Raw genomic sequence first — 15,535 nt, 5'->3', positions numbered from 1 at the left:
ACCTGGGAACTCAGGAGAGAGCTCTCTCCTAACTAACCTAGCCACGGAATGTCAATCAAATCCCAGCTTATCATGTCTCTGCTTTCTCCATCTTTCTCAGTGCTTCCATGAACAAGTCACTTTTCCTTTGTTATTTATGTTCCCTCCATCTTTTATTCCTGCTTCTAAGTTATTTCTAATTGTCCTTATAGGAATAAACCCAAATTTTGACACAGTCGACATTTTCAAAGTTGAAGAAAAGGTCACTGACGTCAATCTGCTCTTTCTAGAATTTCATGTGTGATGAGGGATAACTGCCTGTGTGAACATTCCTCTTTTTGGCAAGGCTCATTGGTGAGATTTGATTTATGTTTAGAAGCAACTTCTGCAAAATCTGAAAAAGAACTCTATTCTTCTTAGAAATTTAATGATTTTGAAGTAAGGATGAACTTCTGTAGCAGCTTCATATTGTCATTACTTGCCAAATTATCAGTGCCTTTTTATTCTGTTTTTAAAAAGGAAACAGGAAGAGCGAGTACAGCAAGTACGCAAGAAATTGGAAGAAGCACTGATGGCAGACATCTTGTCGCGAGCTGCTGATACAGAAGAGATGGATATTGAAATGGACAGTGGAGATGAAGCCTAAGAATATGATCAGGTAAACTGACACCAGAGAGAGTGATTTGGAACTTAAGATGTTGTGTTTTCTTGGCCGGGCACAATGGCTTCTGCCTGTAATCCCAGCACTTTGGGTGGCTGAGGCGGGCGATCATTTGAGCTCAGTAGTTCAAGACCAGCTTGAGCAACATGGCAAAACCCCATCTCTACCAAAAATACAAAAAATTAATTGGGTGTGGTGTTGTATGCGTGTGGTCCCAGCTACTCAGGAGGCTGAGGTGGGAGGATCACTTGAGCCTTAGAGGCAGAAGTTGCAGTGAGCCAAAATTGTGCCACTGTTCTCCAACCTGGGTGACAGAGTGAAACTCCATCTCAGGAAAAAAAAAAAAATGGTGTTGTTACATTTTCTTGTTATTTTCCCTTTAGCTTCCTCCGCAGTGAATGAAAAAGCTACTCCTCTGCTTGGGTTAGGCATGTGCTGTTGTTTGGTTCTTCTCTCTGGATTGAAGGACCATATAAGTTATTGCATCCTTTTGTTCCCATTCTGGGAGGACATTCACACCCCTGCAGTCACTTGCAAGGGATCTAGTCTCCTTTATTAAAACCAGGTGGAAAACCTCTAAGGTGTCATTAGAGAAGAGCAGCAGCAGAAGGAAAGGACTTTGTCAGGTAGGGAGGAACGGCCTCAGGAGAGGAAGGTGACTGTCATCTCCATCACAGTAGCCTGTGGGGCATATTGCTTCTCTTTAAAGTTATGGTGGCAAAGTAGCAAAATCTCTTTATTTTTCTTAGGTTCTCCCTAGCACAGATTTGATGTGGGGAGAACAAGAAGGACACTGAAAAGCATAATAAATACTTTACCTTAAAAAATACACAATTTTAGGCTGGTTTTGGTGACTCATGCCTGTAATTTCAGCACTTTGGGATGCCAAGGCAGGCAGATCACTTGAGGTCAGGAGTTTGGGACCAGCCTGGCCAACATGGTGAAACCTTGTCTCTACTAAAAATATAAAAATTAGCCGGGCGTGGTAGGATAGCTGGAATTTTGTAATTGTAGCTACTGGAGAGGCTGAGACACGAGAATTGCTTGAACCCGGGAGGCAGAGGTTGCAGTGAGCCGAGATTGTGCCACTACATTCCAGCCTGGGTGATGGAGTAAGACTCTGACTCAAAAAACAACAACAAAAATGCACATTTTGATCTTATCTCAAACTCACATTCCAGGCTCATTGCTCTGTGCCGTGGGCATACTTGTCTTCAGAGGAGCACATGCAGATCTCCAAGGCTTTCTGTTGCGTCTTGCTTCCTGGCTTCCATCCTGCTTTATTTTGGCAGGCCATGTCTTCCTTTTTGCCAACCCAAAACCAATTATTTATTGTTTCCTTTGAAGCCAAAACAGAGGGAGAGATGGGGGTGCTAATGTGATGTCAAGGGTCAACAAAGCCTCTCTGCGAAAGTGACATTTATGTTGAGCCTGAAAGATACGTAGGAATGAGCCAGGGGAGGTTTGGGTAAAAGTGTTCCCATTAGAAGGAACAGCAAGGAGAAACTTGTTATCTTTAAGGAATGAAGAAATTATCCATGTGGTTGGAATGTAGTACGTCTGGGGAGGGGCGGGGCGGGGGGAATGTGTGGGCGGTGAACCTAGCCACCTAGGACCTGTGGGTTGTTAGAGAGATTGATGACTGCTTGAGACTGATTATGAAAATTAGTAGGAATCACTGAAGAGTCAGTAGCATGATCAGATTTGCTTCTTTGCAAGAGCCTTATGGCTGCTCATGAATACAAGAATTGGAGTAGGGAAAGCTTGGAAGCAAGGAGACCAATTGGGTGTTGCTGCAGTAGTCTCACAAGAGATGATGGTGGCTTTAGGAGGATGTTGACATGCCAATGGGTTGGGAGAAGAAGAGACGGGTACATCTGAGATGTAGCTAGAGAAAGAATCACGTGACCAGGTGACTGCCTGGAAGTGAGGATGAGAGAGTGGTGAGGATGCCTCAGGGTTTTCACTTGAGCCATCACTTGAGCTGGGTGAGAGGGAACTCTGTTTGGTAGGGGAACAGGCTAAGGGTAGGGATTGCACGGAGGGTGAGTTTAATTGTTAACACAATTTTCCCCTTCCATGAGTGCCTTTATCTTAATCGAGGAGTGGTTCATGCCACAGCAAGACCAAAATCCAATAGTACATATAATGTCTTACATTTACATGTCCATCCATGGCAGCACTTCTGGGTCACAGTTTCCTGACCATACAGAATCATTTCAGGCTGGGTGTGGTGGCTCACGCCTATAATCCCAGCACTTTGGAAGGCTGAAGCGGGTGGATGTCCTGAGGTCAGGAGTTTGAGACCAGCCTGGCCAACATGATGAAACCCTGTCTCTACTAAAAATACAAAAATTATCCAGGCATGGTGACGGGCACCTGTAATCCCAACTACTTGGGAGGCTGAGGCAGGAGAATCTCTTGAACCTGGGAGGTGGAGGTTGCTTGAGCCAAGATCGCGCCACTGCACTCCAGCCTGGGCTACAGAGCGCGACTCCATCTCAAAAAAAAAAAAACACATTTCAATCCAGTTCAGTGCTATTTTAGCTCTTTTTCTATTCTCTTATTGAAGACATGAAGATGCTGTGTTGATACTTGGATTTTGTTTTCCAAACTGGCAAGGATGTATTTATGGGCTTTGATGAGTGTACTTAAAATGCTGGAAGTCTTTCAGAGGGAGGTCTGAAGTGTGTTTCTGCTGTCCACGGCTTCAGCTATGCTGTCTCTGGAGCACAGAGGGATCTGGATCTCACCTAATCCAGCTTCTGCACTGTTGCTTCAGAATGGACTCTTCTGTTCTGTCAGGGCTTTTTGGTTTTTTTCCAGACTTTTCTCATGAAATTATTTCAGATAATCAAGAGTCACCTAATTGAGGTTTTACTAGACTTCTGCTTCCTTTTTTAAAAATTCTTATTATTTTCGAGATGGAGTTTTGCTCTTGTCATCCAGGCTGGAGTGCAGGGGTGCAATCTCAGCTTACTGCAACCTCTGCCTCCCGGGTTCAAGCAATTCTCCTGCCTCAGCCTCCCGAGTAGCTAGAATTACAGGTGCCTGACACCACACCAGGCTAATTTTTTGCATTTTTACTAGAGACGGTTTTTGCCATGTTGTGCAGGCTGGTCTTGAACTCCTGACCTCAGGTGATCTGCCCGTCTCAGCCTCCCAAAGTGCTGGGATTACAGCGTGAACCACCAGCCAACTTTTGCTTCCTTTACGGATTACTTTGCAGGTTGGCATCAAGGCTATTCCTGAGCAAGCCTGTGTTGTAGGCACTGGCACTATACTTATATAGAAGTTGGCAACTGCTCATTGCCTTGCACAAATGTGGATAATAGTAATAACAAACTAATATTGAATGATTAGAATTTTAATCAGGTCTTTAAAAGTAGCCATTATTTTGGCATGTTAGGTAGGGAGAGATTCAAATTATGTATGCAATCTTCTAAACTTAAGGATGGCATTATTAGACTAAGCCATTAGACTTGTAGATTGGAGAGGATTTAGATGTACTTCTTAATTATGAAAATTACATTTACCTTACTCAAATAACACCATATATACCTAAAAGTTTTAAGAAACTAAAGGACAACCACATGACTTAATCAGCTGTCCATGGTAACCTGTGGTAAGGTAGGACTTAGTTGAGTAAAGGGTGGGACATGGCCATCTTCACGGGCTCATAAGCGATAACCAAGGTCCCTTCAGGTCGGCCGGCCTCATCATGCCTCACCTCTTTCTAATCCTCCTTATTAGTAAGGTGGATGTTTATTCACTTATTTATTTGGTTAGTTAAATAGCAGGTTGCAATTTACTGTGTTACTTAAATTTTACAATCATAGAGAAATGCCAGGATATTAGACAAACATTTTAGAAGTGATTGTAAGAAGATGACTATAAAAACAAAGGTGTGAATATATTTAGCTATACATGAGATAGGATATCAAATACATAAATAGTTCAATTTGCAGTTGCACAGTGCCATTTCATCCAGGTTAAACAATAGGAAGACTCGGCACATGCCTGTCATCTGTAAATGCTCTCATGTGAAAGAAATTGTGAAGTAAAATAAAGTATCTTGAGTAGAAATTTTTCTACATTTTCTCAAAATATATTTGGATTGTTCTGTATCTATTCTGCTCTTTCATTCGTACGCCCTTTGAATTCTCTTTTTATTCTGATGTAGATAATTGTAGTTAGAAAATATTTGCATAAACATATAGAAGAATACATATGATTTCTTTGGAAAATTAACAGGATAATAAAGGTTATCATCAAAATAAAATGAAACAATGAGGGGATATGTTGAGCACTTTTTATTTATGAAGTGCTGTAACTAAATGTTCATCAAGGCTGTAAAAACATGGTTCTAAGTGGAATTCAGTCTCTAATTCTTTTTTGAGTATTGCTGACCTCTCACCTGATAAATCACGGGATTACTTAAGTTTGTTCTTTTTTTTTTTTTTTTTACAGGTAACTTTCGACCGACTTTCCCCAAGAGAAAATTCCTAGAAATTGAACAAAAATGTTTCCACTGGCTTTTGCCTGTAAGAAAAAAATGTACCCGAGCACATAGAGCTTTTTAATAGCACTAACCAATGCCTTTTTAGATGTATTTTTGATGTATATATCTATTATTCAAAAAATCATGTTTATTTTGAGTCCTAGGACTTAAAATTAGTCTTTTGTAATATCAAGCAGGACCCTAAGATGAAGCTGAGCTTTTGATGCCAGGTGCAATCTACTGGAAATGTAGCACTTACATAAGATATTTGTTTCCCCCACAGTTTTAATAAGAACAGATCAGGAATTCTAAATAAATTTCCCAGTTAAAGATTATTGTGACTTCACTGTATATAAACATATTTTTATACTTTATTGAAAGGGGACACCTGTACATTCTTCCATCATCACTGTAAAGACAAATAAATGATTATATTCACAGACTGATTGGAATTCTTTCTGTTGAAGAGCACACACAATAAAGAACCCCTCGTTAGCCTTCCTCTGATTTACATTCATCTCTGATCCCTGGGCCTTAGGTTTGACATGGAGTTGGAGGAAGATAGCGCATACATTTGCAGTATGAATTGTTGCCTCTGGACATTGTGAGAATCGTGCTTTCACCAGAATTTCTAAGAATTTCTGCTAAATATCATCTAGCATGTGTAATTTTTTTTTCCTTGCCTGTGACTTGGACTTTTGATAGTTCTGTAAGATTAAGGCCTTTTCTTCCCTTGGGCATGAGTCAGATACACAAGTACCCTTCAGGTGTTACTAGAAGGCGTCCATGTTTATTGTTTTTTAAAAACAGCATAGTTTATCCTTGTTGAAGCGACATCCATGCAATCTTTTATCTATATCTAACTTCCAAATAAAGACATAAAAAAAAAAAAAGAATGTTTGGCACTCTCTAACGTCCAGTAGCTTACTGAGTTAACAGGTGCAGGTCAGACTCTTGGCTACAGTAAGAGGCAGCTTCTAGGCAGAGTTGCTTAATGAAAGGGTTTGCAATACTTTACAAACCATTACCTGTACCTGGCCTGGCCTCCAAAATATTAACGTTCTTTTTTCTGTTGAAACTCGTGAGTATAACTTTCATACCACTTGAATTTATTGATATTTAATTGTGAAAACTAGCATTACATTATTAAACGAGTTCTAAAATCAAAACATACTTAATCTGATACCGAGGAAGGGAAGGAGTAGTTATAAGCAAATTAAAACAAATTTTGAGAGATAGAGCAAAAGTAAAATCATTCTATAGGAAGGATGTGTTTATTTCTTAACTCTTGAGTTCTTTTAAAATTAGACCCTAAATTATGCAGTCAAGGGTGTGACCAATTCCACATGAGTGTCACCTGTACATTTTATTGTCACTACCTCCAGTTCCCAAGGCAGGGAAGAAGAGGGGAATAGTCAAAGCAATATGACTGGCTAGGTTTGGGCTGCTGTTTTTCCTGGACCTTTATGCCAAACTACATAAACACTTCTTGGAGTTCCTGATTTACACTCAACTTTGATCCCTGGACCCTAGGGCCATTAGTTTCCTTAAAGCAGTCCTGCTGGTGGATGAGCAGGGAAACTTGTAGACCCTGGAGGCCAACTGGTAGAGGGTGCCTGCCCTGGCCCCATCAGACTGTCCCAACTGGGGTGGGGGTGAGGATCATAGTGATTTCTTTTTAAAAGCTAGTGTGACTAGTGAGAATGGATGTCCAAGGGCTTTTCTCTTCCTCCCCTGAGTCCATGATTCTTCATTTGTGATCAGGGTTGGGGTAACTTCAGCTTGGTGATCATATATTCTTCTTACAAACTAATCCAGCCAAGATATATGTGCTTTTCTAAACAGCTTGTAAAAGCAAAAACACAATGTATACACATATAAAACTTTGTGTGTTTTTTTTGTTTTTTTTGCTTATATACTTCACTCAGGTGGAGAGCAAGGTATGAAAGCCATTATATGGTGTCCCTTGGGGACCATGCCGTAAGTCCAGGGTGTTCCCAGTATACCCACAAGACAACATGTTCAAAACTTCATCACCTGGTCCCCACAAACCTACACCCTCTTCCATTCCCTCACTCTGGTAAAAGCAAGCCATCTTCTCCAGCTGCCCAAGGCAGAAGCCCAGGAGTGAGCACAATGCTGCCCTTTCCCTTGCTTCTGACTTCTCATCAATCCTATTAGAACTACGGACTGCACCCCACATCTCCTCCATCCCCACGACCACTGCCTTCATATGAACTGCCTTTCCTGTCCCCTTGACTTTCAGTGGCTTCCTTTTTTGCTCATCTGTCCACTTTCTTCCCCTTCCCTCTCTCCTTCCCCCTTTTTTTCACTCCATATAGTCATCAGAAAGATCATCAAAACAGGCAAATGTGACCGTATTATTTCCCTCACTTATCTTTGTATGCCGTTTAGAGTGATTTTTAAGAGCATGCACTTTGAAATTAGGAGAACCTGTGTCTGAATCCTGATTTTGCCATTTGTATGACTTGTCAGGTTATTTAATCTCTTTGAGCCTGTCCCTCCTCAGTGAAATAGGAATAATAATACCTACCTCATAGAGTTGTTGTGAGGATTCAGTGAGATAGACTGTTTCTAAAGTGTGTAGCACAGTGCCTGGCACATAGTGGGTGCTCACATTGGAGCACACTATTGTTCCTATCCCTGCAAGTGTGAGTTTTACATCCTTTCCAAGAGGCATTTGCTAATAACCCTAACTACCGCCTATCCCTGTGACACTGTATTCTGCCTCAGCACCTTGTTTATTTCCCTTGTAGATATTTTCTAAATCTGTATTTTATTTACTTGTTGGCTTTTTGTCTATTTCTCTACTAGAATGTAAGCTCCCTGAGAGCAAGGATGTGTTTGTCTGATTTCCTGTTACAGCCCCAGCGCTTAGCTGAGTGACTGGCACCTAGTAAACACTCAGTAACTGCTGAATAAATGGAATAATGGTCAAAAGGCTCTTCATGATCTGATCCCTACTTCTCTGTCTGGCCTCATCCTGCCACTATCCTCATTGCACCTTCAGCTCAAGAAAAACCTCTTTAGTTGCTTCTTTGAAGTGCCCCTTGGGCCTCCGTGTCTTTGTACCTGTTGTTCCCTTTGCCTGAAACACGCTTTGCCTGCCCATCTACATGGTGAATTCCTAATCATTGGTGAAGTCTCAGCTCAATGGCTACCTCCTCTGTGAAGTTGTCCCTGATTTCTCCAGGCAGATGTTCTTTCCCCCCTTCCCAGTTCCCACTGCACTTTGTAAATACCTCCATGGAAGCACTTTATTGTATTGTATTGTAATTTTTTTTTGCATGTCTGTTTCTACTATTAGACTGTAAGCACCGTAAAAGCAGAGATTGTGCTTTTTCATCCTAATGTTCCCAGAGCCTAGCCCAGTGCCTGGCACATAATAGCTTGTCATTAAATATTTGTTGAATGAATCTGTGAATGAAAAAGAGTCATGCAATTGAAAAAGTGTTAGAAGCTGTATGTATTATAAAGGAAAGAAATGCCCTTGGTGGCTTCCAGGGTTTTTTTTTGTTTTTTTTTTTGTTTGTTTGTTTTGTCTAAAAAGGAGATCTAGAGAGTGTTATACAATCTCTTTGAATATAGGATCAATTGTTTGGATTTTTAAAATAATATAGAGCTTCATAAATAATTGCAAAGATATAAACAAGCTTTGTGATTTCTCAAATGCTATGAAGTCCAAAATAAGTATTTGCACTATTAGTATTTCCATAGTAAATGCTATGAGAATATGTACAGCAATAAATTTTGAAGCTTTAAAACTGTTTGTGTAAGTCATCTTCAATGACTTAATCCATGAAGGACATCTCTGGATTATGTTTCTCGGGCACAGGGGACATCAAGCTGAGGGGTGGGGTCCCGAAGTTCACAGGTCGGGCAGGGAACACCAGTCAGTTAAAACCCAATTAGCTAGCAGTAGCTGTGGGATTTGGACTTGGAGCAGCAGGCCATCAAAATGCATGCCTCGAAGGACCTGGAGTAGGCTTTGAAATTTTAATTTGCATGCTGGTTTTCTCTATAAGGGCACATACAAATATTATGTGAAAACAGTTACTTTTTTCAATTATTTGACTTTTAATGATGGGAAAACAAAAAGTTTTTTATTTCCTCACATTTATATAGCATTTTATAATTTATGGAACACTTTCACCTCCATTAATGTTATCTTTGAATTTTAATCTACATGTAAGCCATGTAATATGTACATATTCTTCTTTTCTTTATTTATGAGTTAAGGAATCTAAGACCCAGATAAGTTAAATGACTTATCCTAGCCAATAAGATTCAGAGAGGGAAATTTGAATGTAGAGGTTTTCTGTTTCTAGAACGCCACGCAACCTTCCAATGCTATTCTCCACTCAGGTCTTAAGCTGACAAAAAGCAACACAGTTTGGTTTAACAAGTACAGTATGACTGTGGACTGAAAGCTGAGTGATTCTTCCAAGGAAATCTGGTCCTTTTATGGGTGACTAGTCAAAGCTTTTCCAGTAACGCCCCGCCCGCTGAAAAATCTTTACTAGGATTATTTATCTTATAAAAGAGGTGAGAATAGGTAAAGTTTCTTAATCACAGAATGTTAAAAATTATTTTTATCTGACGGTTAGGGTTTTATTTGTAGTACTTTCAGCTTTTTGCCTCATGAACTTGATGTTCTGAGAAGTCTGGCAGCAAGATGCAACGGGACCATAGGCCCTGGGGCAAGAGTCCCCAACCTTTTTGGCACCAGGGACTGGTTTCATGGAAGACAATTTTTCCAGAGACCAGGGTGGGATGGGTTGATGGTTCTGAGATGAAACTATTCCACCTCAGATCATCAGGCATTAGAGTCACATAAGGAGTGTGCAACCTAGATCCCTCGCATGTGCGGGTCACAATAGAGTTCGTGCGCCAATGAGAATCTAACGCCACAGCTGATCTGAGGAGGCGGAGCTCAGGCGGGAATGCCCGCTCACCTGCTCACCTCCTGCTGTGTGGCCGGGTTCCCAGCAGGCTGAAGATCAGTATGAGTCTGCTGCCGCCCGGGGCTTGGGGTCCCTGATGTAGGGCATGTGTAAAACCATTCACTGGGAGTGGGAAAATAGCTGACCTTTTAATATTCGTTTTTATCTAATGTTTTCGTGATTCTAATTTTTGAGTTTTTGTATATACACATTAGAACAGTACATGTATATAATTTGTAAGTAAATACCCATAAATTTGGGAATACGTTTCTGTTTCAGAAAGGATTTATTAGCAAAGGAGTTTTGAGACCATTGCTCCAGTGCAGGACTCCTCATCGGGGGTGCATATTCCGCTGGAGTCAAGGAACCTGCCAGACTCTTGCCATTACACACACAATTTTATGACGATGAGCCTTTCTCCTGGGGTAGTATCAGTACCTTCTGTAGAATTCTCAATGGGGAATGTATATCCAAGAATGAGCCACGAGGGCTGATCTAGTGATTTCATTCCACTCTTGAAGCAGAATGGCTGGCACATACAAATTCAGATCATTTGCAGCTTGGTTTGTTGTTGTTGTTGCTGCATTTGTTGGTAGCCTCCAACTGACTTTCCCTTTTGATTTAATGAATTAATGCTAACAAAATACCTAACACAGTGACCTACGTATGGTAATGTATTTCATAAATGGGAGCAACCTCTTCCCTCAAAAACAAACAAACAATATTGGTAAATTGTTAGGTATTGCAATATGCTTTTGGGGGAGTAACCTTGGTTTTTGCTGACTGGATAAATATTCCCTGGGCTGAGAGAGAACCAAAGCAGGGAGTTAATTGTGTGTGTGAGAGGTTGATAGCAAGCAAGAATATGCTTGTTGAACACAGCATGGTTCATATAAAGGCCTTACACCCAACAATAGATAGTTGTGTGAAAACAGAAACATTTGGAAACTTGAGGGGACTGATACAAATAGCAACATGGCAGAATGTGCTATTGGGAATGAATGCCTTCTTTTAAGCCTTTCTCTTCCCCTCCTCTGTCTCCTACAAGAACCGAGTCACTTAGTGTAATTTTACGAATGAGAAAACTGTAAGTAATTTTACGAATGAGAAAACTATAACCTTACAACTATGACTTTTCTTTTAAGAAACTCATGTGGTAGTTTGAAACAAACAAGAATTTGGTTTTACAGAAGCTGCTGTGAGAAGAGGATGAATTAGTCACCTAACTCTGAAAACATTTAACACTGGGGGTGGAGGGCTGGGGGAAGGGTGAGTGCATTATTACTCAGTGAGTCAGAAGCACACTCAACTTTACTGGAACTTTGTATTCATTCAAGGAATGGTCACAATCTTTGTTGTTGTTCTTCTTCCTCTTCTTTTTTAAAATGACATTCCATAGGCTCTATTGCCATGTTATTAAAGATCAGTAGAAAGGCAAGAGGAAATATGGGTTAGGGTTAAAGAATGGAGATAATTCAAACTACTCAGGAAATTTCTTCCTCAGAGGGTGCGACTGTGGTCCCTGGTTTTTTGCTGACTGTTAGTCAGGGTTTGTTCTCGATGTCTAGGGGCTGCCCATATTGCTTGGCTCATGGCTCCCTTCATCGTGTTTTGTTTTGTTTTGCTTTGCTTTGCTTTGTTTTGAGAGCCTGGCTCTGTCACCCAGGCTGGAGGCTGGAGTTCTGTGACTTGATCTTGGCTCACTGCAGCCTCCGCCTCCCGGGTTCCAGTGATTCTCCTGCCTCAGCCTCCTGGGTAGCTGGGATTACAGACATGCGCACCACCATGCCCGGCTAATTTTTATACGTTTAGTAGAGATGGGGTTTCACCATATTGGCCAGGCTGGTCTTGAACTCCTGACCTCAGGTGACCCGCCTGCCTCAGCCTCCCAAAATACTGGGATTACAGGCATGAGCCACGGCACCCAGCTGGCTACCTTCATCTTTAAAGCCAGGAATCAGGTCAATTTGTCTTATTGCTCCAACTTCCCTTTCTGCCTCATGTCTTTCACTCCAGCCAGAGAAAGTTCTCTTCCTTCAAGAATTCATCTAATTAGATTAAACTCACCCAGATAATCCAAAATAATCTTTCCATTTTGAGATCTGCAACCTTTATTGTAGCTGCAGAATCACTTTAGCCATGTAACCTAACATGATTACAATTTATAGACATTAGGGCTTGGATAATTTTTTGGGAAAGGGCATTCTGCCTGCCACATACTGTTAGCTACAAGTAACAGATTATCAGTCTCAGATGGTTAAACAATAAGGAAATGTATATTAAATGTAACTAAAAGACAATTCTAGGGTACTTTAGATTCTTAATGCAAACCACAGGGGTCTCCTTTGCTTCTGTGTAGCCTTCTAACCATGGCCTCCCCTCCATGAATTGACTTCAGCCTCAGCTCAGTAGTAAGATGGTTCCAGGTGACACAACCACACACAATAATAGCCAGAAGGAGAAGATAGACGTCTTCCTATGCCTGCTTTTTATTATTTATTTATTTACTCTTTTAAATATATGATAGAGATAGGATCTCGCTATGTTGACCGGGTTGGTCTTGAACTCCTGATCTCAAGCAATTCTGTCTCAGTTTCCCAAAGTGCTGGGATTACAGGTATGAGCCACCACACCCAGCCATATGCCTGCTTTTTAGAAGGCCCCAAATACTTTCCTTTGTGCCGCATTGGCTAGAATTGGTTAACACACCCTTTCCTAAACTAGTCGCTGAGAAAGGGGATTGGAATTACCCCACATGACTTAGATTAATCACAATATGGGACTGTTGGGGCTGCTGGGGAGTCAACCACAACACCTGCTTCAATCTTCTGTCTCAAACTGCCTACTGTTCTTTTGTGCTTTCCCCTACCTTTCTGCTTTCATTTTTACTGGTTTCTCTGTAGAATTAGTTTCTTTTATTCTCACAATCAGTCCAGACCCTATATTTTCTTTTCTTTTTTTTCCCCAGATCCTTTTTTTAACTTAAGCCAAAACAAACAAACAAATAAACAAAAAAACCCCACCACATTTCTTTCCTAAAGCCTTGTCAAATGCATTCCTCCCTCCAATCTGTCCCTTCTCAGTAGCGCGACTATGCCTGACACCTTGTATATGAGTACATATTGCCTGTTCCTCAAATGCTTCTCATCTTACCTAGGTTATAAGTTCCTCTAAGACATGAACAATGACTTTTTAAAAGAATGAATTTGGGCATAAGTTCATCAACTCATTCCCAAATGAGTTAAGAATCGAAGTTGGAGGACACAGTCCTCCACAAGACCACCTTCACTTCTGAAACCACTGCAAGTTTAGGCGATTCCCACAACCACCCTCAAGTTTGGTAATTTGCTCGAAGGACTCACAGGACTTGCTAAAAATTATTATGTTCATGGTTATGATTTGTTGTAGGGAAAGAATACATGTTAACATTAGCCAGAGAGATATATAGTCTGCAAGGATTCTAAACTTAAAGCCCACATTGTCCTCCTCCCATTGAGTGACAAGACATTACCCTCCTAGCATTGACGTGTGGTATATATGGGGTATTGCCAACCAGGAAAGCTCACCTAAGCTTTGGTGTTCAGAGTTTTTAACCAGGACTGTGCTTAAGACGTGATTGATTGCTTGCCCACATGGTTTTACTCAGTCTCCAGGTCAACTGAATGCATAACACAAAATCCCCACCCTAAGTCACATGGTTGATCTTTCTGGAGTGGTCAGAGCCTACCCTGACACAAGTGGCCCTACCCTAAAATCCAGTCTGACCGGGTCACACCCTACAAAGAAGACACTTATCAGATATGACCTAGATATCCCCCAGACACTGAGGGGAAAGGCTAGTTCTCTCTCTGGGCAAGGCCAAATTCTTTATTTCATACTTTGTGATAAGTATTTTGGTAGTAAACACTAATTTGGTTATTACTATGGCCCTGAGAAAAGTTCCCTTGATAATTAAATTAATATTTAGGTATTCTAGAATGATCATATTTTAAGAGCAATTAACATTTAATGCCATTCCACTAAAGCTTTGTTTTTCAACTTTATTCTTTCTATGCAGGAATACTTTCTTGTAATCATCACGTAAAATAAGCAAGATAATTTCTTTGTTGTGCTTTCTTCACAAGTTATATAAGATAATTAAGACATAATTGCTTCCTTTCCTCTTAATCTGGAGCAAACAAATGGTTCAAGAATAAACAACAAGGACATAGACTGAGTAATCTTGCAAACACTTTACAAACTCCTGGAAAGAAAAGGCAATGATCTCCATTAAACTTCAGCAATAATTCTTACTTATTGTATCAATTACAAAGCCATAGGTCTTTCTTATCTTTAATATATTTTAAACCTTTTAAAATTCATTCTTTTGCCTATATCATATTAGAACTATTTTGGTTCTAATCTTATAACTCTAATAAAAGAGATAAACCAACTCAGTGAGGCTATAGGACAAGAGACAAAATCTTGACATATATTATTTCTATGATAAAGTCATCACTATCTGGGGAGTCCTGAGGTTCCAAAGTTGATATACAAGGTGAAAAATCTCTCTCTCTACCCACTCAGTCGAAATTACCCTAGAAAACTCTCTAAACCCCTATATAGTACACCATATATAGTTTGGCATATATGATTTTATAAAGTAATTCTTTTTTTTTTTTTCTTTTGAGGCATGGTCTTGCTCTGTCAATCAGGCTGGAGTGTAGTGGCAAGATCTTGGCTCACTGCAGCCTCGGCTTCCCAGGCTCAAGTGATCCTCCCATCTCAGTCTCCCAAGTAGCTGGGACTACCAGCACATGCTACCATGCCCAATTAATTTCCTTTTTCTAAATTAGGAATGAGGTCTCACTATGTTGCCCAACCTCAAACCACCCTCCTGCCTTGGCCTCCCAATTGTTGGGATTATAGGCATAAGCCTCTGGGCCTGGCCAAAGTAGTTCATAAAATTAGTCTAAAGCAGTGATTCTCAGTCTAAGACAGCTTTGCCTTAGACTGCCTAGGAAATACATGACAACATTAAACCATTTTTGGTTGTCACAGTGAGGGGAGAATGGTGCAGTTGCTACTGACATCAAGTGCATAAAGGCCAGGCATGCTGCCCAAAGTCCTGCAAGGCACAGGACACATCCCCAAAGTATCAATAGTGCCAAAAGGCCAGTTTAAGGAAATATATATTTTTAAGGCTCTCTGGATATGTCTGATCATTACATTTTGCCTTTCAGGTAACTGTCAATCTCCAGAAGTGAATGGAGGTTGGAGGGCAGGGCAGAGAATTCTAAAGTGTTCCCACATGCCTGAAAAGCTACATACCATTTTATTCTTGTTTTTGTGTTTCTGGTTGGGGTTCATTTATCCAACACATATAAAAAGCACTTAATTTCTACAGTTGCCTTTTTAAAAACTAGGCATAATTCAGATGACATTCCTGGG

At 40.6% G+C, this 15,535-nt stretch overlaps 1 protein-coding gene across 1 annotated transcript in view; it reads left to right on the top strand.

The window, feature by feature from the left end:
• MBD2 (methyl-CpG binding domain protein 2) overlaps positions 1-5,583 on the top strand; it is a 70,872-nt gene extending 65,289 nt beyond the window's left edge. Inside the window, 2 exon segments of the mRNA XM_003914392.5 lie at positions 499-637; positions 5,111-5,583. Of these exon segments, the coding sequence (XP_003914441.2) occupies positions 499-625 (127 nt within the window). The 3' untranslated portion in view covers positions 626-637; positions 5,111-5,583.
• Positions 5,584-15,535: the final 9,952 nt, after the last annotated feature.

This window comes from Papio anubis, chromosome 19 (genome assembly GCF_008728515.1).
Source record: "Papio anubis isolate 15944 chromosome 19, Panubis1.0, whole genome shotgun sequence".
NCBI classification, from domain to species: Eukaryota; Metazoa; Chordata; class Mammalia; order Primates; family Cercopithecidae; genus Papio; species Papio anubis.
Note: the sequence above shows the minus strand (reverse complement) of the source record. Positions and strands in the feature narration are given on the sequence as shown.